The following is a 25,760-nucleotide window of genomic DNA, read 5'->3' on the forward strand; positions in this document are numbered from 1 at the left end:
GGTGGGACCATCTCTGGGCTGGTAGTCTTGGTTCTATAAGAGAGCAGGCTGAGCAAGCCAGTGGAAGCAAGCCAGTAAAGAACATCCCTCCATGGCTTCTGCATCAGCTCCTGCTTTCTGACCGGCTTGAGTTCCAGTCCTGACTTCCTTTGGTGATGATCAGCAGTATGGAAGTGTAAGCCAAATAAACTCTTTCCTCCTTAGTCACGATGTTTGTGCAAGAATAGAAACCCTAAGACAGTATCAAAAATCACAATTATGAAGTAGCAACAAAAATGATTTTATGATTGGGGGTCACCAAACATTAGGACCTGTATTAAAGGGTCATATCATTAGGAAAGTTGAGAACCACTTCATTATTGGTTTGCTTACCTGAGTAGCAACCAATGACTCTTTAATTTTACTTAATAGCTTGTCAACAAAAGGGAAACCATGCGTGGTACTAGAGGTCTAGGTAACTATGCAGTGGTAGTGAAGTCATGTCTATGGGAGGAGAATCTACAACCACTAATTTACTTATCTAACATAATCTCCAATAATAACCTAGAAATGTATGTCCACAGATAAGCGTACTACAAACTCTGACAACCTGAGTTTGATCACAGAACATACATAAAGGTAGAAATAGAGACCTAATACACATAACCTACACAAAAAGTTGTTCACTGACTTCCACATGAATGCTGTGTCATGTGAGTATGATACATCTACACATGTACCAAATGGCAATGAAAAGAGATTTTTTTTTAAAAAGATAGACACCCAAAGCATAGGGAAGAAAAACTATTAAATAATGGAAGCAGATGTAAGAGTTCTGACTCTCAGAACCAGACCCAGAGGATACCTTTGGATTCTTGGTAACTACCAGAAGCCATGAGAGAGACCTGGGACAGATTTCTGCCTCTGAGCTTCTGTGTAGGACCAACCCTGCAAACAACTTGACTTCAGACATCTATACTTTGGAAATGTAAGGAAATACATGCCTGTTGTCTTAATCCTCCCGCTTTATGACATTGTGGAACAACTCTGGAGAATTATGCTCTTCTTTACTCTGGATTTTCCCTTACTTTTCTAACAGTCTTACTTTCTGTAATAATGAGGGCTTTGTTTTTCAACAGCATCAATATTTGTTACAGACCACAACTTCTATTGATCATCTTCTGCGTTCCTTATGGTTTTATCTGTACTCATTATGCACATTTAAAGAAAAGCATATAAAACTATAACATGTTCAAATGTTTTTGATATAAAAAAGATATTTTTATAAACCCCTTCAACTCCTTCAGTCCTTTCTCTAACTCCTCCATTGGGGACCCCATGCTCAGTCCAATGTTTGCCTCGCATTTCCTCCTGTGAGTATTTTGTTCCCCCTTCTAAGAAGGAACGAAGCGTCTACACTTTGGTCTTCCTTCTTCTTGAGCTTCATGTGGTCTGTGAATTGTATCTTGGGTATCCTAAGCTTTTAGGAAAATATCCACTTATCAGTGAATACATACTGTGTGTGTTCTTTTGTGACTAGGTTACCTCATTCAGGATAATATTTTCTGTCTCCATCCATTTGCCTAAGAATTTCACAAATTAATCATTTTTTAATAGCTGAGCAGTATTCCATTGTGTAAATTTACCACATTTTCTGTTTTCATTCCTTTGTTGAAGGACACTTGAGTAATTTCCATTTTCTGGCTATTATAAATAAGGCTGCTATGAACATAGTGGAGCATGTGTCCTTGTTATATGTTGGAGCATCTTTTGGGTATATGCCCAGGAGTGGTGTTGCTGAATCTTCTGGTAGTACTATGTCCAATTTCCTGAGGAGCTGCCAGACTGATTTTCAGAGTTATTGTACCAGCTTGCAATCCCACCAACAATGGAGGAGTGTTCCTCTTTCTTTACATCCTTGCCAGCATCTGCTGTTGCCTGAGTTTTTTATCTTAACCATTCTGACTGGTGTGAGGTGGCATCTCAGGGTTGTTTTGAATTGTATTTCCCTGATGACTAAGGATGTTGAACTCCATAGGAGGAACAACAGTATCCACCAACCAGATTCCCAGAGCTCCCAGAAACTAAACTACCAACCAAAGAGTACACATGGAGTATGCAGATGGACCCATGGCTCCAGCTGCATATGTAGCAAAGGATGGCCTTGAAGGGCATCAATGGGAGGAGAGGCCTTTGGTCCTGTGGAGGCTCAATGCTCCAGTAGAGGGGAATGCCAGAGTGGGTGGGTGGGTGGAGTAACACCCTCATAGAAGCAGAGGGGATGCAATAGGGTGCTTCCGGTGGGGGAGGGGATCGGAGAAAGGGGATAACATTTGATATGTAAATAAATAAAATATCTAATGAAAAAGATAAAAGATAGATATTTTTTCTATCTCATACTCTGAGTTTGTTCACTTTAGAGCTAGCCAAACTTAGTATTTTGTGTGGTCAACATAAGTATCCATTGTTTTTATTTTTTGGTTTTTGGTTTTTTGTTGCTATAATAAAATACCTTGAGAAAAAACAGCTTGGAGCAGAAAGGGATGTGTTTGGCACACAGTTCCAGGGTACAATCCATTATGGCAGAGAAGCAGAACTGCCAGGAGAATTCTGCAGTTGATCACATCCAAAGTTGAGCAGGTTAGGTGAATATATATACATGTCCACTTGCTTGCTTGCTTGTGCTCAGCAAGATATCTCCATGCTTATGCAAATGAGGATTTCCCCTGCCTAGAGGATGGTGCTCCTCACTGTGGACTGGGTCTTCTTCCAGCAGTTAGCTTAATTAATGCAGTTAACCATGGACATGCCCTGGGCAACATGATGTAAATAAGCTGTAATTGAGACTCCATCCCAAGGTATTATCAACTTGTTATTTAAAACCAACCATTTTGTCCATGTTAGGCATATGTTTAAGAAGTCTACCTACTTCCATTTCTACAAACTAAAAAGCCTTACTAAGTAATTTATTTGTTTTCCTGGAAACTGTAAAGTAACCATAAACCTTCCTTGTTGAAACCTCAGTATTCCATATAAGCAAATCATATCACTTGCCAAATACTGTGTATGGATTAAACAAGAGATTAATCAGATGAGAACTTTTAACTCTGTTCAATGAGAAATTTATAGGCTGATAGAAACTGATAAACCTATATTTGTGTTGTTTTCCGAATTTTTAAATAAATGATTGCACTGCAGTGTAGATTGGGAGAAGGTATCCACAGCTTTGGAGGCTTTCGTTGTTTTGATTTACTTGTCATTTCTGCTAATTTATTAAAACCTCCATAGAAATGAGCAAGAGGTTTTGTGGTCCCAAATTTCAAATGCAAGTACTTAGTATGTAGAGGGTACGTTTCTGTTGCTATAATTTGACATGTAACTTGATAGACCATAGATGGCATGATTATTACTGATTGCTAACATAATCAGCTCCAAGCTCCTAAAGGTCAACACATCTCTCAGTGAGGTTTCCCTTTTTTTCATCCCAACTTGTGGAGAAATGAATTTCCTGAGCAGGTGTTCTTCAGCTGTAAGAAAGCAAGCTGAGTATGCGCCTACCAGCAAGTCAGCGGCATTCCTCCATCTCTTGTTCTTACAGTTTTTTCAGTTCTTCCTCTTAAGGGCTATATCCTGGAAGTATAAGCTAAATGAACCCTGCCTCACAACGTTGAGGTGTGAACAAAAGGCATTTCGGTTGCAGTCTCTTAAGTATATTGTAACTTTACTCAAGGAAAGCCTAAGTTAGTGACTGAGGTTGGTGGTACCACTCCCCTCCCTTCCTCAGAAAAAAAATCAAAGGAAGGAGATTGACTTTTGAGGCACTTGCCAGTCTCATGTCAGACTGTGAGAAGGAGTTTCTGTATGTGCTTTCATGCCACCTTGTAGTATGCCCAACCCGAAATTAGTTCTGCACACCGTTTGGATATTATGCTTTGCCTATTTGTTTCTCTAAGCCCGAGTTGGGTATATTTTCCATTTATCCTTTATTTAGGATATGATTGAATTATATGACTGCTATCATTCTCATGATCTGAACTCTTAGCATAGTTATATATACAGTGTTAAAATTAAACCATAATTTATTCTCAGAGAAGGTCAAAGACAGGTTGTTAATCTAAACATCTATAATTCCCTTAAGGTGAATATTAGGAGTGCTGCTATAATGAATGATTCATTTTTGAGCTACAAACTGTTTCGGTTATTGGGGATTGTGATTGGTTCTTAAGGAGGAAAGGTGTACCTCATAGAGTGGCAGTCTCCATCATAACACAGTAAAACTAGTTTTTTCAGCTCTGTTTTAGACCCTTATATAGATTTATGCTTCTGGATCCATTGCAGATCCTTCTATCCTTTAGCAGAATTTCCCAGAATGTCAGAGTTCTAGATCATTTTTAGCTGTCAACTTGACAGAGCCTAGAGTCATCTGAGTTGGAAATCTTGAATTAAGGAACCACCCAGATTAGCCTGGCTTGCTGCTCCTCTGTTGGGGAATGTCTTACTAATTGAGAGCCCAGCTCTATGTGGGCAGAGCCATTCCCTGAGCAGGTATTCTTGGACTGTAAGAAAGCTAGCTGAGTATGAGCCTACAAGCACGTCAGCTGCATCCCTCCATCTTTTTCAGTTCTTGATCCTAAGGGCTATGTCCTGGAAATATAAGCTAAATAAATTCCTTTTCCAAGTTACTTTTGGTCAGAGTGTTTTATCACAGTAACACAAAGGGAACTATAATAGTTGATTACTCTGAAGACAACTTGATGTTATTGACCAGGCTACTGAAAAAATCCACAAAGATTATTTTTCTTGAAGCAATCAATAGATGAGCTCTAAAGACTTTTGCCTGAGGATGTGTGACTTGGCAAAGGGAATTGAACAAATAATATGCAACCATTTGTAACAATTTTGGTGAATTGAGTATACAAGCATATGAAGGCAGGAAATACTGTAGGCTGTTAATGAGTCCTGTGAATGGAATGATGAAGGTTGGAATTTCTCATTAATAACAGCATTAATAGTAATAAATAATAATTGTAAGAAGCTTGAGGATAGTAGCAAGAATTGACCTACCATGATAAACGAAGATGTTCAAGGTACCTTCAAGTTTTTAAGACTGAGTTATTGGAAAAATAATGATGTTATTTACAAAGGTGATGGCATTAAGACATGGATTTGATTAATGAAGACACGTGAGTTTAGTGCAGGAAATGCCAACTTTACAGTGTAAGTAAGATATGTGGTTGGTATTTGAAAATACGAGGACTCAAGCTGATGGGCGGGGACAGTCAAAGTTCAATGATCACTTTGTAGTTCCAATGCTAATTCCCCATGCAGCCTGTGGTGTGGTCTAAAAGGAGGAGTATTTGTTATAGAAGTAAAACAAATACACCTTTTAAAAATCGGGATAATAGAGGAGGAAGCATCAGATTGGGGCTTATTTTTCCCTGATTGTGTGAGGTCTACTGGGTCCTGTTTGATCTTGGGGGGCTTTCTTATGAGGCTAACGATCCTGCCATAGTGGAAGTATTAAGCTGCCCCGTGAAGAAGCGATGAGCTGCTTGTTTTCTTATCATCACTATCCCAGATATGCTGCTCTCAGCTATGCTGAGGGAACCTGTGCCATCTGAGATGAATAGATAGGCCCAAGAAGTGTAAACTTAGAGAATGTCTGTCTCATGCAGAAAGGTGGTGTCCAGTTAAGAGAAGGAGGGAGATACAGAGAAAACTAATTCTGTTTATACAGCAGGTGTGCCTAGAACGAAGTGCAAGAGTTAGCAATGAGACGCTTGGGAGTGTGTCAGTGAACAGGTAGGAAGAGCACGCTGGTCTGTTGGGATACAGGTTATGGATAAGGAAATGCAGGTGGTTCTCTCAGCACAGTAAAGCATGTAGTAAAATTCTTAGGCTGAAATACATTGACATAGTTATGAGAAGCACTTAGGAATCCCTGGGTCCTGTTCGAGGTTAGACCCAATTTTTTTTTTTTTTTTAAAGGAAGCTTTTTGGGGAATTGTATTGCAGCCAGATGTTTGCTTCGTATATATTGATTTTTGTATTTCGTAGAAAAGAAAGGACACGTCCTTGCTGGGTGATTTTAAACAGAAGAGAGCTTAGGAACTGTGCCTTCAGAATAGGTTTCACGTCTATCTGCCCTTCTCCTAGGCTCGGAGAGGGCTGCCCTCTACTCTAGCAGGAGCTGGGCATGGTTGCAGTGAGGGCTTCTTGAGTGGTTACTGCAGCCTGTTCATTCCGCAAACCAGAGAGGCTTGGCTGGCCGCTCTGTTGCCTGGGTTCTGCTGCAGTATTGTAGCCAATGGGAAGGAAGTGCTGGCTGTCCAATGGTGGGCAGAAAACAGCTGGTCTGCCTGCTACTGTGCTGAGAAATTAGCTCTTTATGTAGAACTGAGAAGTCATAGAATAATAGAGATTTTTAAGCAAAATTAGTACTTTGCTTTCTCATTATGCACTTCCAGGTGATTCCATGTAATTTCAGAATCTTATTATTACATATTCTCCTTCAAAGTTACTTTTGTAGAAATGCATAACTTTTTCTATGCCCGCCTCTGTCTTACTTTGTAATTATGTATGCATTACAATTTCACTTTAGAAGCAATTATATAAAATGTAGTGCGAGTTTTTAAGTAAAGGTTTCTATAGCAAGCATCCATACAACCCAAGTGGCAACATAAATAATATTGCTTTAAAAAGTTTGTCTTTGTTTGCGTTTTTATTACAGCACTTGTCCTGGAATGATTTATTTACATGTTATTTAAAGTTTCTGTCCCTATTAATCGTCCTGATGCCTAACTGAGGCACTCAGAACTGGTGATCAGCAGGCTTTTCTATTTAATTCTGGAAGAACAAGCTGCTTGTGATGACCCAAGAGAGCCTCGAGGAAGGGTTGTGAAAGGGGGTATTCAGCCAGCTCTAATCCTTGTTTTCAGAAAGGCAGTATCTTTAAGTGTTCTTTAATTAGTGAATAGATATGCTTGTGAATTCTTGTGGACACCTCAATAGGACAGAGAAGGTTTGCCTGCTTCTGGCATCATTGTCTTCTAGTAAGTAAGGTCTCGATATAAGCATAGAAAATGGAGGAAGTAGAAAATGATAGATTTAAAGTAAGCAATCATTGCAAGGTTTTGATGTGACTCATTGGCATGTTTATTTTAATATTACAATTAGAAACCTGAGTATTACATGTCCTAAGGTGAGAGCTACAAAACTAGAATGTGTCTCCTGATTTCTTGCTTGCTTGTTTGTCTTGCTGATCGCTTTGTATACATGTGATGTTTACTGCTCTGAGATAAAATCTTCCGTTTGATAAAATTGCTTCCTCCAGTCACCTAGGAAATATAAGCCAGAGAACAACACACTGATATTTAGGCATACCAAGAGAAAATATATTGCTTCAGCGAACTAAATATAAGCCATCGATGGGGACGACGTCTGGAAATAAAAAAGAATAGATTTTATGTCTGCTTCTCCTTTTCAAAGAACTTCAGTGCTTAGCTGTTATTGTTAGTACCAGAGGACTAAGTTGGCAGTGACATTTGAAATATGATAAATAAAAGCCTACAGAATGCCTGTTTCTGCTTTTAGCACTTGTCTGACTCCTTCTGCAGAGACTGCATAATGGAAATTACCGTGGAGTTAATGCAACTTCAACATGCCGACCTTTCTTACTGCACTAACTGTAGTACCTATCCCTGTGTAACGATGAAGCCGTAGTTAGTGGAACTGAAAAAGTTATTGAAGGAGAGGGCTGGGAGCTTTTTTTGCTGTTATCACCTGTATTATTAATTGGAGATAATTACTACAGAGCAGCTGGCTGTTGGTTTTAGGGAGCATCAATTGTCCTTCTCACCCAGCTGTTAACTAATAAGGATAGTCAACACATCTGTTTCAACAGCTGGTAATTAACAAAAGCCTAATTGCTGCAACTCTTTTACCATCCAGTCTGCGAAAACGAAGTGATGGACGAGAATATTGTTTACTTGGTGCTCTGCGCTTTCTGAGAGCAGCTTCCTTTTTTCTCTCCTCCTCCCATTTCTTTTCTTACTTTGAACACCACTGCCTTTGTATGAAGCATTGAATGCCAGGAGCACACAATATGGTAATCCAGAGCTTAACTTTTCCAGATCTTTGTTGGTGTTTCTTATTGCAACATTTCTTTGCTAACTTAGAAGATAAAACGGATCAAAAGCATTTTGAGTAGTTCCATACAACAGTTAAAATCTGCAGCAGCGGCTTGTCCTGGGCTGTGCTGCTGTGTGAACATCCACAAGAAGACAGGGAGAAAGAGAGAATTCTTTTCTGCCTTCACATGCACAACTCCGAAGCAATTTCCACAGTGAGAAACTGAATCTCTCTTCAAATCACTGCTTTAAATTATATGTTAACTAACATGAAGTTAGCTGAAGCCAACTCTCTTTTCTTCTCTATAAGTTGTCATCTCCTAAGAACATTGCCTTCCTTATTTCAATGCCTTTGTGTCAACTCGAAGTTTTTGAGAAAACCTGTAGTGTGTTTGTGTTTGAGAAACCTCCCTCCTGCTCTTTAAATGTTAAGTCAGAAACCTTTGAGAACTTCTGCTTAGTCTTTACAGTGATTGTGAGTAGAAACTTTTTTGGTTTGGACCTTAACATCTGAATAAAACCATTTTGCCATTAAAAGGATTATAAATTAATCTTTGTTATCTTAGTACTTTAATACTCTTAATTGTGGTCTAGTTCAGTATGATATATATTTAATGTAGACTTGACCATATAACTTTATATTTATGCTTTTATAATTTGGGTTAGTTACATACCAAAAATTTTCAGTAGCCCTTTTATGTTTTATTTGTAATACACACACACACACACTCACACTCACAAAGCTGTCTGAATAATACGAAGTCCATATTTATTAGAGCTCGCATGGTCAGGGTGATCTTCCCTTCAACGCCTTGGTGACTTTGAGAATGTTCTGGGGAGTTACATGCCAGTGATTGTGTTCTTACTGGGAGAGCCTGAAAAGCCCTGAGCTGAGGTGAGAGCAGTGCTCACCTGCTTACCCTTGTGTCACGAGCTATTTCAGTTGGCAATATTTCTACGCAGACTGTTCAGTAATTGATGTTGAAAGCTATAAAAGAAATTCTACCCTAGTGCTTGCCGTGGACTGAATTGCAGATTGCATAATTTCAATTTTTTTCTTTTTTTTTTCCTGGCAAGACTATTTTAGTTCAGCAGGTGTTCAGGTGATGAAGTGTACACTAGATGCAATGCAGAAACATACAGGATCCTGAACAAATAAACAGAACTCTACTGGCTAACTGAAGAGAAAGGTACTGCATGTAGAGAAATGTTTGTGACTGAAATGTAGACGAGAATATGTTGTCATCTGGGGAACTGTTTGTTTCTTGAGTTTAAGTAAGACTTTACTTTTCTCTGTGTGTTCATATTCTTAGGTGGCACCACAGAGCTTAGTGGAAGGAATGTTTCCTGACATGAGAGAAGACAATAGGCTTTGTTGGGAACCTACATACTAAGAATTCATTCTACCACTAAGCTACACTCCCAGCCTAGGAACCAATGCTCTGGCTGATACTTCACACACACACACACACACACACACACACACACACACACTATTCTTTTCTTGAGGAAATTAATCTCAAGGATAGGTGCTATGGTTAGAAAGAAGTTCATTAATAGACACTCACTGATAATCATTGTCAGAACACAGTACCCCCACAGCTCATGTCTCCAGCTGCATATATAGCAGAGGTTGGCCTAGTCAGTCATCAATGGGAGGAGAGGCCCTTGGTCTTGCAAATATCATATGCCCCAGTAGAGGGGAGTGCCAGGGCCAGGAAGCAGGAGTGGGTGGGTTGGGGAGCAGGGGGAGGGGGAAGGGTATAGGGGATTTTCAGCGAGGAAACTAGGAAAGGGGATAGCATTTGAAATGTAAAGGAAGAAAATATTCTAATAATAATTTAAAAAGGAAAAATATGGAGTCCTGGGAGGAGTTTTCTCAATGCTTGTGAGAAAACTCGAAAGAAAGAAAGAAAGAAAGAAAGAAAGAAAGAAAGAAAGAAAGAAAGAAAGAAAGAAAGAAAGAAAGGAAGGAAGGAAGGAAGGAAGGAAGGAAGGAAGGAAGGAAGGAAGGAAGGAAGAGAAATGTTTTGTGACCTCAGTTTTTTTCAAAACCACAGAATTTTTCTTGGAATGAGCTTTTCTGAACGTCTCAGGTATATTGGATAGAACTGAATTTAGATTATTCATTACAGCTGGCTATTGTTATTTGATTCTATGCCTCTATGGAAAAACACATTGTTTTTGTCATATGCCGTTTGTCCTCGTGACTGTACACTTTACTCAGGTGACTCTTCTTCAGTATAAATTGTCTGTTACTCTGAATAAAGTTGACTATTGCACGAGACTTTAGTCTGTTTCATTTTTAGGGCCCTGCTCTCCCAGGTTCATGCCACCAACTAGAGCAATAAGCAAGAGGTACCAGGAAGCAGAGGCCTGAAGTCAGCTGTGCTGTAAGAGAGTGAGGGCTGAGCGTGCTGGGCAGAGACCAGGGAAGCCTTTGCCTGTGTCAAGCTTGAGCATTATTTGTTTTTAAAGAAAGGCTTCCACGAGAAGGAACTTTAGATGAACTATGGGATAGAATCCTAAAGAATATTGAATAGGTAACATTAACAAGCAGAGGAAGGTCCCTGTTCAATTTTGGGTCACTTGTGCATTAACTCGGAGAGTTAATGAAAATGCTTAAAGAAGATAAAGAGGATATTAATCATAAGGAAAAGATGGATAATTTCTTGAATGAATATAACTGGATAAACCTTAACATTAGTAAAAGAGGCTGAAAAGCAGATATTCTCCATTCAGGCAAAATCAAAATAAAAAGAGCAGCGCAGATCACTGCTGCCACAGTCCCCTCAGCTCCCTTCCTAGACCCCCTCTAAGTGTTGTCTGTAAACGACCCTGAAGCACGAGGTGAGGAATTTTATATCAATCTAATTTGGAATCATCTCTACTTCCTGGTGAGGATTTACTAAGGCTTCAACCTAAGCATTCTTGGGCATGGCAGAGAAAGAGATTTGTTTATGCTTAAATACCCACTAACAGATCTATTTACAACTCTACAAAGTGGGGAGGGACTGGGCAGTACTCACATGTTACCTCAGGGGGCAAGAAAAGAACTACAGCTGTTTGAGTCCTGACTGACTAACACAGGCTGTGCATCCTTGCGGGTCTGTCACAACCTTTAAACTTACTTATTTCCCCACTATCTTGCCCCCCCATGGATATTATCGCACAGTAAGATAAACCTTTGCGATAGATATATTCACACCATATGGGCCATAAAATAATAACTGCTTACATTACTCTTCTTGCTCAATCAGTAAATCAGGGGAGGACCTGAAGTCAACAGTTGTATGGGTTTGATGCTTGTGTACTCACCTTACCTAACAACCCACTTTTAGGAGAGCTATAGAACTCTATGATTTTCACATTTCATTTGCAGGTTACTATGGAAGGATGGGAAATCATTATCCAGCTGTCCAGCTATGGGATTTTCTCATTGGAACTGATTCTATGATTACAAAAATTGTCCAACCTTTTCTCATTCCACAAGCAGATACATCTTTTATTATTGGCTCATCTAGGGTAAAGGAAAGATTTATGATCCAGATCTTCATCAATATATTAGTTCTTCTTCAGCAAAATGGGTGGAACTGGCTATTTTGAGTCATCTATTAGTTAATGCATAAACCTTTTAGTATTCATTCAGTTTCTTCTTATGTTTTAGGGTTATTTCTAGCAATAGACTTATACTTGTGCACACTCTAACTTCCCTGGACTTATTGCAGAACAAAATGAGCAAGCTGACATATTAACCTGCTCTATTTTTACTTCTCCAGAAGAAAATTGGGAAGGGGTCTGCATCTGTCATTGTAGATGGATCCAGGGAAACATTATAGATTTCTCTTCAGCTTCTTCAGTCCCAGGCTATCAAGGATGCTGGTCAAGGGCAAAGAGATGGTGAAAGAAATCAGAAAGAGAGCAAACCTCCAGCTGAAGGGCAAAAGAAGACATAAACCAGAAGATCAGGTGTCACGTCTGCCCACCTGGGCCAACTGATGACCCTTATGCCCCAAGGGAGACGTTACCTCAGTAATAACTTTGCATTTGTGAATGGGCCTTCAGACAATGATAGACTCGTTCATCCATCTGGAGAAGGGATTATCTTTAATTTTTCCTTGGGATTTAAATTAATTCCCATTTGCATAGGATATAGTAACATTTGTATTCCTAGTAAAGTCAAATGTAGATTTACATTCTATAAGATACCAGAACTATCAAACATATGGGTCTCTTTTCAAGCTATTCTCTAGATTATTCTGATCAATATACTAATGTAACTAATAGTACTGGACATAGTTTGATCTCTGTTCTTCATAGCAGAGTATCACACACACAGTGCTTTCACTGGCCTAATATTATCCATTGTGTTTATAATTTGCTTACTTATACTCATGCATCAAATGAGTATATATATATATATATATATATATATATATATCAATTCAAAATCACTCTGGATATCCTTCTATTACATAAAAGAGGGGGATGTGGAATACTGCCCAAGCATGGAATTCTGTGCATGGAATTGTTCTTAGAATGTCCTTTTGGGTCCCAGGAGTGGCAGATAGGAGCAAATTCACTTTAGATTATTCACTAAAATGGTGACTGTTCTGAACTGTCAGAGTACAAATTGTTTGATGCTCTGAGTAAAGCTGGCTGTTGTATGAGAAGTTAGTCTGCCTTATTTTTAGGCCCCACTCTTCCAGGTTCACAACGCCCACTAGAGTAATAAACAGATCATAAGTAGCACTTGATTAAAATGTTCTAGATTTCTATACACATCGAATCGTAGTAAATGATTACTAGATCATATGTGAAACCGGGGAGCTTTCAGTAATTTTGTACATGTCAGTAAACATGACTTTCAGAAGGATAATCAAGAAGTGTCAGGGGCCAAACATGAAACTGATGCCTACTTACCAATGAACATAAGCCCAGAATAGTATTTCCTGAAATAGTACTCATTAAATCTAAGAAATGAACAGATACGCCCTCCACAGGATGACTTAACATATAGAGAAATGGTTAAAACACAAAACTTAGTTTCTTAACACGAAATTTTAAAAGGAAGTTCCCACACACTAAAACTAAAAGGCAAACTACACATCTGACAAGTGAATAATATCTGAAATATGTAATTAACTCCACTTATAAAAAACAACCTGAGAGTAAAATAGGCAATAGACACTTTGCAGTGTAGGAATACAAGCATCCGCAGCCTATTTCCACACCACTTATCAGGTATATGATGAGAATAGCAGTTATCCAAAAGACAGAAGATGGTGCATATGAAGGCTGTGAAGAAGTCTTTAATTTCTTTCTTTATTCCTTCCTTGACCAAGATATCATTGAGAAGAGTGTTGTTCAGTTTCCACGTGAATGTTGGCTTTCTATTATTTATGTTGCTGTTAAGATCAGCCTTAATCCATGGTGATCTGATAGGATGCATGGGACAATTTCAATATTTTTGTATATGTTGAGGCTTGTTTTGTGACCAATTATATGGTCAATTTTGGACAAGGTAGCATGAGGTGCTGAGAAGAAGGTATATCCTTTTGTTTTAGGATAAAATGTTCTGTAGATATCTGTTAAATCCATTTGTTTCATAACTTCTGTTATATTCACTGTGTCCCTGTTTAGTTTCTGTTTCCACGATCTGTCCATTGATGAAAGTAGTGTGTTGAAGCCTCCCACTATTATTGTGTGAGGTGCAATGTGTGCTTTGAGCTTTACTAAAGTTTCTTTAATGAATGTGGCTGCCCACTGGTGATAGGGTTGAAATGGGATAGAAGCACCGCATAATTTAAAAATAATCTGTAACATGATTACTACTGAGGGTATAGCCGAAAGGAATAAAATCATTATGCCAGACACATCTGCAGTCACACATGAATTGTATTACTCACAATAGCAGAGACATGAAGACATGTGCAGTGTCTATTAGGCAGTGAATGAATAAAGGAAGAGTAGTAATATACCTAATGGAATACTACTCAGCCATAAGTTCCTGTCATCTGTGAAGGCATGGCTAGAAGGAGAGTGGGTTAATGTTAAGTGAAGTAAATCTAGCACACAAAAGAAAAAATGCCTTATAATCTCGCTCAACTAGTTCGATTCCTTTGTGTAAGCATATGTAAAATAATTCATTAATCTTTAATATCATTAAAGATTAACTATATTAACATCATAGTTTTTAATTATTTCTTTTATAATTATAGTTATATAATTTGCCCCTTTCCACTGTCCAAACCCTCCCATATACCCCTCCTTACTCTTTCTAATTCATGGCATGTTTCCATTATTTGTGGTTATATACACATATGTGTATGTTTGTGCATATATATGCTTAAATATACAAATATAATCTGTTTAGTCTGTATGTTATTACTTGTATGTATGTTTTCCGGGATAACCATTTACATCAAATGGATAACCAGCTGGTTTACTCTTCCCTGGGTAAACTATTTCTGCTGCTCCCAGAATTGCTTAGTTGGCTGTAGGTTTTTCTATAGGGTTGAGGTCTCATGGTCTTTTCTCCGTGCCCTTTGGCGTGTCCATTGCTTTCATGCTTGTTCAGTACACATCCAGGCAGTCATGTGGCAAGACTTTCTGGGTGTAGCTTCTAGGAAACACAGTCTCACATAGAAAACTCGCTGGCCCTCTTACTCACTTCTCACCAGCCTACCACAGTGTTCCCTGAGTCTTACGTGCAAGAGCTCTTTTGTAGATACATTATTGGGATTGGCCTCCAGAACTCTTCACTTAACATCTGATTTAAAGTACCAAATTTTGCCTAGTGCTTATAGCATAGTGATGAAGAGGAAGGAGCACTCAGAGTACCTGAGTTTAAATTCTTGTTCCGCCACTTAGGGCTAGTGACATGGTGGTTAGTGACCTTTTGTGAGTTAGAGAACAGTTGTTTCAGTTGTAAAATGGACTAGTATCTACCACGATGATGCATTGTGAGAAATAAGTAAATGGCTCCATAGAACAGTGTTTGCTGGGCATTATTTTTATTTTCTTATGGATGTATATAAAATTATAGTGTCATGATTTGGAAAACCTGAATTTCTTTTGTATCCTTTTTCTTGTTACTAAGATATCTATTCAGTTACTAATATTATTCTCTCTTATTTTCCTCCCTTCCAAAATAATAGAAATAACATTTATCCCTTCAGCAACAAAAGCATTCAATTTCTTACTGTGTCAACTTCAATAACGTCTTATACTTTAAATCTTCTATAAACTTCATAATATTGAAGCATTGTGCTTGGAACAGGAGCTGTTTAGACCAAGAAAGGGGATAGAGCAACATGTGCCTGAGAAAGCAAGGCACAGTCTTTTTTTTTTCCTTAAATTTTTTAATATAGTTGCAATACTTTATTTCTAACAAAAAGTATGTAGGCACTGTCGTGGTCAACAGTGCACTTCTTGGTAGAGATACATAGAATCATAAGAAAACCCACAAATGGTCTCACAGAGACTTATCCATCTTTTTGGTCTGAGTGAAAAGATGTTAAACTTATAAGGTAGAGTGACGCTGAAAATGTATTTTCTTCTCCCGTTTGGTAGATATTAACTCCTACTCAACGCCTAACTCATCAAGTTGATGATTCAGCTTTTTTTCTACTCTTTATTCAACAATCGGTTGTTGAAGCATTTTTTATGTGCTGTGTACTATTTTATGTATTTCACAGGTTTTATTATACTGTATTAGTATCAGCACCGTGGGAATAGATTTTCGTTTACTCCATTGTGTAGGTGAGAAAATGGACATACATGAAGACTTTACTAGGTTGCCTAATAGTACAGCTTGCAGTAGAGAGCCAGGGTGCCCTCCAAGTCCCTGGCCACGGACCTTGCTTGGCTGGGCTTCTAGCATACCTTTTTCTAATTTTTCTAACTTGGTTCTGTTACTTGTGTTTATAGCTCAAGGATCAACCTCAGTTATTAATATTATAATTTCTGTTTCCACCACAATCTCTTGTCCCCACCCACCATATCAGACTATCTTGTAGGTCATTGAACAGTGCAAATACTGTTCTCTTTGAATGAATGACTTGATTGTCTTCATTTTGGTAAACCAGAAGGCAAGACATTAAGTATAAAATAACCACTAAAAATGCTCTAAAAAGCACTACACACTGTTGTGAGCAAGCAAATCCTTCTGAGAAGGGTTGTATATGAAATTTTCTCACTTTTATCATTTTAATAAGGCTTTTAATTTTTAAGTTATGTTTCTCCAGATTTATAGTTACATGTTATACCAAGCTTGAAATCTTCTCACAAGTTTGAGAGCTAGCATCCTGTGTGTCTACAGTCATTGCTTGAACAATTGACATCTTTAAAGACATGTAAGATGTCTCTAGATATGTTCATAGTTATAACACAGTTTAATATATTTATGGTTATTCTTTCAAAATGATTTTTTAAAAAATAACATACACTTAAATTTTAATATATTCAAATATGGTCTTGTAATATGAAATAAACACTGCTTTATGAATATTCCTATTCATAGTTTCAACTTTCCTTGTAATTAGCTGTGAAACCTTGGACAAACTCCAACTGTTCCCTCTGCATGTGTTGCAATAGCAGAAATTTCCTCATCATAAAAATAGGATTGTGTTACCTCTAAGATGCCTCTCAAATCTGCATCCTGAGTCTTAATTTTATTTGTGTGCCATGCTCCTTTATTTAGCAGATATCATGAAGACAATCAACTGCCTCTGCTCTGTCATAAAGAGAATTAATGATCTTGGTGATAACAAAGGAAGGCTGAACTATTCCAGACTATAACTATTAAAAACACATTGAAACCAAACATAAAAAGATTTTAAAGTAAGATAAAGATTGTTATCTGCAATAGCAACAGTAAACATCGTTCAGTTCTGTGAACAGTATAATCCCGCTTTTGTCATTCGGAATTGCTAGATAAGACTTACTAAAACAGCATCATTCCTTTCTAATATAGTGCCAGTTCAAATGGCTGTCCTTTTTCAGCCACAATACCCAAAGTACGCATATACTTTAGCACTAGGCAACCAATCTTATTATAATTATTTCAGGTGAGAGAAAAGGACATAGAATCTTAGGTATTCTGTACTTTTCTCCTTTTTTGGCTAATATCCACTTATTAGTGAGTACAGACCATGCACATACTTTTGAGTCTGAGTTACCTCACAGATCTCAAAAAGGTCAACAAGCTGAAGTGCCCAAGTGAGGACACCCAAGTGAGGATGCCTCAGACCCATTTGGGAGAGAGAAGAAAGCAATCACAAGTGGGGAGGGAGAGAGGAACCAAGCAGGGAAAAGTGGAGGGGGGAGGAAGGGAGAGGAGAACCTGATCTGGTATTAGGTGAAGGAAAAGGACTGAAGCCCTGAGAACCAGCCTAAGGAAACAGGAGACTTCAGGAAATAGGAGGTTGGGGGGACATTCCAGAATGCACCAGAGACCTGAGAGGTGAGAGACTCTCAGAACTAAAAGGGAAAGGCCTTAGATGAAATGCCAGACTTTAGGAAGAAAGACCTTATAGAGCCTACCTCCAGCAGGAAGACAGGACATCAAGTGAGGGATGGGGTTGCCATCCCACAGTCACATCTCTGACTCATAATTGTTCCTGTCTGAAAGAATTACAGGGATGGAAATGGAGAGGAGCCTGAGGAAAAGAAGGTCCAGTGGCAGGCCCAAAGTGGGATCCAGCTCAAGGGGAGGTCCCAAGGCCTAACACTATTACTGAGGCTATGGAGCACTCACAAAAAGGGAGCTATCATGACTGCTCTCCAAGGAACCCAACAAATAGCTGAAAGAGTCAGTTGCAGATATTGGTACCCAACCAATGGACAGAAGCAGCTGACCCCTGTTGTTGAATTAGGGAAGGCTGAAAGAAGCTGAGGAGAAGGGCGATCCTGTAGGAGGACCAGCAGTCTCAATTAATCTGAACCCCTGAGAGTTCTCAAACACTGGACCACCAAACAGACAGCATACACCAGCCCCCAACACACATACAGTAGAGGACTTCCAGGTCTGTGTTCATTCAGAGATGATGCACCTAACCCTCAAGAGACTGGAGGCTCCAGGGAGTTTAGAGGTCAGTTGGTGGGGAGTGGGGAGGAAGTATGGGATGTGGAACAGTCAGAGGGTGGGTGGAGGAGCGGGGAATGGATTATGGAATGTAAAAAATAAAATAATTTTAAAAATAAAATGTACTTATGATTTTTTTAAAAAGGACACAGAATGCTGAAAATGCATTATGATGAATCTGATTGGCAGTAATTTTGTTTCCTAGTGATGATATGTCTCATGTTTCACCAGGAAGTGATGTAGATTATCCTATAGGCAGTTGGCAAGGATAGACTGTACCAATGCCTTTCAGCGCTTTGCATCATCCCCTCCAGAACAGGAGTTCATTAGGCGATCGCCTTCAAAGACTGAACCCTTAATATTATTTCAGTGAAGTCACCAAGTTTTGTAACTATATACATACCATAGAACACAAACACTCTATGTCTGGGTAGTTACTCAAGGCAAATGAAAGTGACACATATGCAGATGTTTATGGCGACTGTATTAACAGCTTCTGAAATGAAAGCACAATTTCATTCAGCTGGCGACTAGACGTTCACATTGTGATCCTCAAAGTAGCGTTGTTAGTGACTATAAAAGAACAAACAACTGCTGGGTACAATAGTGTAGACAAATCTCAAAGTGCATTGAGTCTGATAACAGATAAATACAGCTGTATTTCTTGGACATAATTTTCTAAAGATGGTAAGGTATAAAGTAGAGGATGAGTCTTAAAGGGGTTTAGGAGCTGCACTGATGTACAATGAGACATTTGACGATAATGAAAATTTTTTTATTCATTTTTTATTAGATATTTTCTTGATTTATATTTCAAATGCCTATAATGCCAGCATTTGGAAAGCTGAACAAAAGATTGCCCTAAGTTCCAGATACGGGCTACACAGTGTGTTCCAGGATTATCTGACCTACAGAGTTTTTACTGTATCCCAAATTATAAAAAATGCAGATAGCAGACTGCAAATCATTGAGCTTAACTGTCTGGAAATTTTAACTCCATAAGCCTAATTCTTCAAAATTTGTGTGTGTGTGTAGTTTTTGAATGTTGCATATATATTTTACATTTATGAAATTTTAAAGGGTATAGGTACAAAAGGTACAAAAATATAAACTGTAAATCATCTATAAGGATATAACTCTTAAGTAGAAAACATTTTTAATATAAAAATGAGTTTATCTTGAGTGTTTTTTTCCTAGCTAGGGGGAATATCTCACCTATAGTTATGAAATTCAGAAAATTAAAGCAATCATTCAAACATCCTAAATTTAATTACAGAGTAACTCTGTTAGAATTTCTTAGCCCAGATTGAAAACAAACTAATATCTTGTACCTAAACTTATATGCAAATTCCAGGCTGCTCATTCTTTTATAATTTTCCATTATTAAAGTAGAAAAGTTGCATTATCTAGTGTTCATTTTCATTACACTAATTAATTTTCTCATAATTAGATTTTTATTATTTTCTTATTTACTACATTCTTATGCAAGAAACTAATTCCACTGAAGTCATATGCATTCAGCAAAATGCTGACACTCTGCCTCCAGACTTTAAATTACTTTTAATTACTGACAGTGTGGTTTTCAGGGTTGAAATAAACTGCATGTTAGCTGTCAAAGGCCATTTAACCTGAAAGACAATATTTTCATGTAAACTGAATTTTAAGTAAACTATGAAAACTTGTCATGCTAGGACCTTATTTTATAAGTAATGTTAAACTCTCCTTGGCATTTCTTAAAGCATGTGAAAATGCTGATGGGAACATGGGGAAATATCTTCAAACGATAACTTTGAGCCCTACCAAAATGAAAATGCAAGTAACAATTCACTCCAGAAAGCTAGGAGGAAATACCTTAAGAGTGTATGCCACAAATGACTGATAAATCTGTAAGAGATGGTAAAAGCCCATCTTGTTCTGTATGTCACACAATGTACACACACATGAAAATGCATCCTCCCATCCATATGCATGACAATTGTGCTTTATCAGGTAAAGTAACCTGGATATTGGATGTTGCAGACTTTCCTGCCTATACGATGACATCCTTGAGAAACTATCCCTAGCAGTGAAAGGCTCTGCCACCGACATCACTTTTAGGAGGAAATTTTCCCTTGCAGTCAATGAGTCGACAGGGTTAACTTGTATCTGTAAGAATCAGGTCATAGTTTTGTGTACCAAAGATGGCTTGACAACATACTTAAAATTTCCTGTGTTTTACTGTTAATAAAGTTAAAAGAAAATCTAGTGAAAGCAGGCAGTGGAGCCGCATTAAATTGTATGTGAAATGCCCGCTGTGCTTATCTGCACTCTAGCTGTTTCTCTGAACCCATGCTCCACATTCTGAACTATGTGTATAAAGTTAAACATTGTAGAAGGGCATAACCTGATAGCATAGATAAAATAAGGTTGCAGTTTAGTAACTAGCCACGTGAGTACACTTAAAACACTTGTGTCTTCAGTATTTCTGTTTCCAATGTATTTGGACTACTTTGTGTAGTCCAAATTGAAACTGTGAAAAATCTGGCTAGACTTTTAAAGTACCAGAAAGGTTTAAGTAACAGTCATACCACATCCTGTATTGTAACATGTCAAAATTAATAACCAATTTTAAAACAATTACTTGCAGGCAAAATTATTGTCAATGCAGCAAGCCAGAGAAACTGCAGTTGAACAGTACAAAAGGCTGGAAGAAGAAATACAGACATTACGAGTTTACTACAGGTAAAACATTTTATACTTCAAGTAATTTTTTTTTTAGAAACTCCTGTACCTGGTGTTGTAATTGTGAGGGAAGAAATTTGTCAATGAAATTAAACTGTGGGGATTTAAAGCATTTTTATAGTTTGTAAACTATCTAAAATAATTCTTTAACCCTTTGTTTCTATGTTTGGTAAAACTTTCATTTTCATCATTAAAATTAGCATGATTCATCTACATAACTAGTTGTCTAAGTGACATCTGGTTAGTTGAAGTATTTGCTCATCTAAATTCCACCTCTAAAATTATGTGTTGGGAGATATAATCAGCTTTCACCTCTTTTTTCAGCTTTCATCTTTTATAATATGCTATGAGTCAAAAGATACTTAACAAAATTATTACTTTTTCATTCTAGAATTAGTTATAACAGTAAATTTAGTAGTTAAAATGAACACTTTATACTAAAAGGAAGTACTACAGAAAGTATCAGAATGTATACTATACAATAAGGATAAATAATTTTATGATACTTTTGTTTCAGGTTTCTGAGTGGTCTATGAGAGATGTATTTTAGGTTACATGTAAAATATGGGACCTTGATGGACCATGGTAAAAGAAATAGTTTAATATACAGTGTCCTGTATGATTCTTGAATGCTAAGTCTACAGCTACCTTAAGTCTGAACTGTGACAATACATTGAGACGATTGGATTAAACTTTAATTGTATTTTTCTCAAACTAACCTAGTTAAATGCCTAAGATGTAATTAAATCAAAACAAATGTTGATCATTTGCAATAATGCAAGTATTGTATCATGATATATGTATGTGTTTCATTATTAATGCATTAAATAGCAGCAAATCTAGCAGTACGTATATTAGTAACTGCAATTTCTTATTAGAGATGCTTATGAATGCTATTTGGGTGATAATTGCAAGTGCTATGGAATAAGAATACCTGTCATTTCTGTCAACACAAATGGCTCAAGCACTGCGTTTGTTACCTGTCTTCAGGATTGTAGGAGACACTGAACCTTCATGAGAGTTCTTGAAAAGAAAATCCTAATATTTTCCTAGCAAACAGCTAAGAAACCCTGCCTTCAGATATACAGGACACCTGCCATGGTTGGTTACTTCTATGGATTGAATTATATTCCTCCCTGCAAAACCTGGCTGACCTTCCATAACTTCTTAATATGACTTTATTTGAAATGGTGTCATTACAGAGGGAAACAAGCGAAAATGAGGTCATTTGGGTGAGCTTTAATCCAGCAGGACAGGTATTATATGAAAAAGAGGAAGTTTGTGCAGAGAGATACTGAAGAGATTCATCATAGAGACACATGGACAGAGGAGAGCCATGTAGACTGCCATCAAAACGCCAACACTAAGTTTGTCTGGGAATGATTAACAGCCCACAGAGAGCATAACCCACATGATACCTTATTTCAAACTTCCTGTGTCCCTAACTTTTTCTTGTTTTAAACCATCCAGCTTTTAGTACTTCATTACAGACTTGTAGAAAACTTGTAAAATTCCACCTATGTTTGTGTGGTTAATTTGCTTGTCAGATTGTAGTGTCTATAGGTTAGTGTACAGGTAGGCAGGCCCTAACGGTAAAGGAGAGTATCTTGCTGTCCCACTTTTTGTGGTTTGAATTGAAGAATGAATATTGCAGTATTTGTATGGTTTTTTGTTCTAGTCTTAATTATAGCTATCATTAGAATCACTTAATTTACTCACTAATAAACACATGTTTAGTTTCTATTACCCACATCCAGCAACTCACAACTGCCTATGACTCCAGTTCTAAGGAATATGATGTCCTTTTCTGATATCCCTGGGGTCACTAGCATAAGTGTGTATGTGTATATATGCAGGCATGCACACATACAGAAAGTAAAAAGGAATAAATAATTTTTTAAAGAATCACCTAGAATCATCTAAATCTGAGTTGTATAACCTAACTCTAAACAGAGTTAACAATTACTACCATAAAAATACACGTTCAACATGCCATTTCTACCTTAAGAGGAATTTAGTCTTACATAAATTAACCTTAGCTTTCTGAAGGAGCCACTGGAACTGCCTTCTGCTAGAGTTAGAAAGAGATGGGATTTAGAGTCCTGCAGAACAGCAAGATGTCCAGACAGTGAAATTAGGCAGGTGTGAAAGAGATTAGAACAGTTGTAAAGGCCAGAGACTAACAGTGGCCAGCTTGAACTGTGGAGTAAATTCCAGATCAGCCTATGTGGTACCCTGTTCATAATATAAAAGAAATAATTAGAGTCTAGTAAATAGAGGTGTTTACTACCAAGCCTTATGACCTGAATTCAGCCCCTGGAATCCATACTGTGGAGGAAGAGAACCAATTCTTACAAGTTGTTCTTTCACCTCCAAACACACGTGTACATGCATGCATGTACACATGTTAATATAAAAATAAAAGAACAAATGCTACAAGAGGTGTTTATGTCAGACGTATCAAAAAAGAAACCTGTCCAATCATTTACCGGATATGCATTGGGAAGTTCATCTGAGAAGATTCATGTGCCTACCACAATACAAAAGGTACTAGGAACACTCGTGAAATGCTAATAAGAATTCAAAATGGCTTGGCTGCTATAGAAAACAATGTGACTCTATGCCAGTGCCTGGCAAACACAGAAGTGAATACTCACAGTCATCTATAGGATGGAACACAGGGTCCCCAATGGAGGAGCTAGAGAAAGTACCCAAGGAGCTAAAGAGATCTGCAACCCTATAGGTGGAACAACATCATGAACTAACCAGTACTCCCCAGAGCTTGTGTCTCTAGCTGCATATGTATAAAAAGATGGCCTAGTCAGCCATCACTGGAAAGAGAGGCCCATTGGACACACAAACTTTATATGCCCCAGTACAGGAGAATGCCAGGGCTAAGAAGTGGGAGTGGGTAGGTAGGGGAGTGGGGGTGGGGGGTGGGGAGGTATAGGAGACTTTGGGGATAGCATTTGAAATGTAAATGAAGAAAATACCTAATACAAAATGGAAAAAGAAAAGAAAACAATGTGACAGCATCTCTAAAGTCAGACAGAATTACCATGTTACCAGTACTTCTGCCCCTCAGCATATACACAAGAGATTAAAACACAGGTTCCTGCAGGTGTTGTTATAGCAATGTAGATAGCATTATCCCCTCAATAGACATAGCCATGTGACCATCAACAAACACATGAAAAAACAAACTATGGTAACGTTTGTCTTTCTACATAGAATGGAATGTTATTCTGCTTTGAAGTGAAGTGGAATTTTGATATAGGTCAAAACAACATGCATAAATCTTAAAACTTATACTAAGTAAAAACAAAACAAAATACAAGCCAGCACACCAGGAGAGGTGATGGACACCTATAATCCCAGCACTTGGGAGGTATGGGCAACAGAGTTAAGCTCTCAAGGTCTTCCTCAGCTAAATGAACAAGTATTGTATGGTGCCTTCTATATAAGATACCTAAAAATAGGCAAATTCTTATAAATAAAAATTAAAGTGTGCCTTTTGAATTTGTCACTATACTGGGGGGGGGGGATGTCAAAAGATAAGCAACCAGGAAGCCAGAAAATATTTAGACTTCAGACTCAAGGTAAGTCTCCATGACTTCTCTTTACTTCATGTGCCAGGGCTACAGCCAGCCCCTGAACAACCCATCAAGATAGTTCAGTAGGCACCAGGAAAACACAAGGACTGTGGCCTCTCCACAGAGATGATATATGGTAGAAAGCTGGCAATGCCAGGATTTCCAGTGAAAGTGCCAACTACTTTATCATGGCTAGTGACTTTGTCTTCTTGGAACACTGAGTACTATCCAAAAGCCTCTGCAGACAGGCACTTCTCTGTACAAAAGGGTGTGTTCCACCTGCTGACAGATGAGTGCACCAGCAATGTGTTAAAACATCCCTGCTTAGGGTAAGGCTGCTTTTCACCTGTGCAGTAAGAGTGGACTACAGTGCCCTAAGTATCAACTCATTGCCCATGGAAACCTTCTTTCCTTTAGTCTTTGACTGAAATCATATCTGCTGTTTATTCTGTGATCTCTGATTGATAACAGATTTGACCATGTGTTCTATAAGATCAGTCTGCAGAGTCTACTATGTGGGATATATTTCTGTCTTGAATAAATGAGTTTATTAAGTATATGGCAATCAAAAGTAAAAGGACAAATACTAAGTGGAGTTGAAGCAGCAGGTAGCTAGCAAAATATCATCAAATGGGAGCTTACCACATTCAGCAGTGGTGACTGGAGCAGAAAGTACTGCCAGCAAATTGGGGGCCTTCAAACATCCAGTGGATACTGGGGAAGCTGAGGCAGTCAGCAGGAGCTCACAATTGGGATTTATCTCCAGGCCCGAGCTTTCCAGAGCTGAGCTTCAAGCTTTGTATTCTCACTGAATACTTTTATTTACAAGATGAACAATTGTAACATCTTTTGGAAGTGGGTCACCTTCAAGCTCACCAAATACCTCAAGGACATGTTTTTTGGGTTTTTTGTTTGTTTGTTTGTTTGTTGTTGTTTTTTAAAATTATATGTAAGTACACTGTAGCTGTCTTCAGACACTCCAGAAGAGGGCATCAGATTTTGTTAGGGATGGTTGTGAGCCACCATGTGGTTGCTGATATTTGAACTCAGGACCTTCAGGAGAGCAGTCAGTGCTCTTAACCACTGAACCATCTCGCCAGCCCCCAAGGACATGGTTTTTATACTCGTGGGCTGTCTTGCTGTTTCTCTTTCTTCCCTCATATAGTCTGTAGATCAGCCTACCCCAGAATGAGTATTATAGAGGACGTATTGGGAGATAATTGGAATTAATGCTGCAGTCTAGGACAGAAG

General features: G+C 38.1%; 1 protein-coding gene across 1 annotated transcript in view; it reads left to right on the forward strand.

The window, feature by feature from the left end:
* Positions 1 to 25,760, forward strand: part of Mipol1 (mirror-image polydactyly 1) — a 226,817-nt gene that overhangs the window by 163,070 nt on the left and 37,987 nt on the right. The window contains exon 9 of the mRNA NM_001164370.1: positions 20,822 to 20,916. Within this exon, the coding sequence (NP_001157842.1) occupies positions 20,822 to 20,916 (95 nt within the window). The remainder of the gene's footprint in view (positions 1 to 20,821; positions 20,917 to 25,760) is intronic.

Source organism: Mus musculus, chromosome 12, assembly GCF_000001635.26.
Source record: "Mus musculus strain C57BL/6J chromosome 12, GRCm38.p6 C57BL/6J".
NCBI lineage: Eukaryota > Metazoa > Chordata > Mammalia > Rodentia > Muridae > Mus > Mus musculus.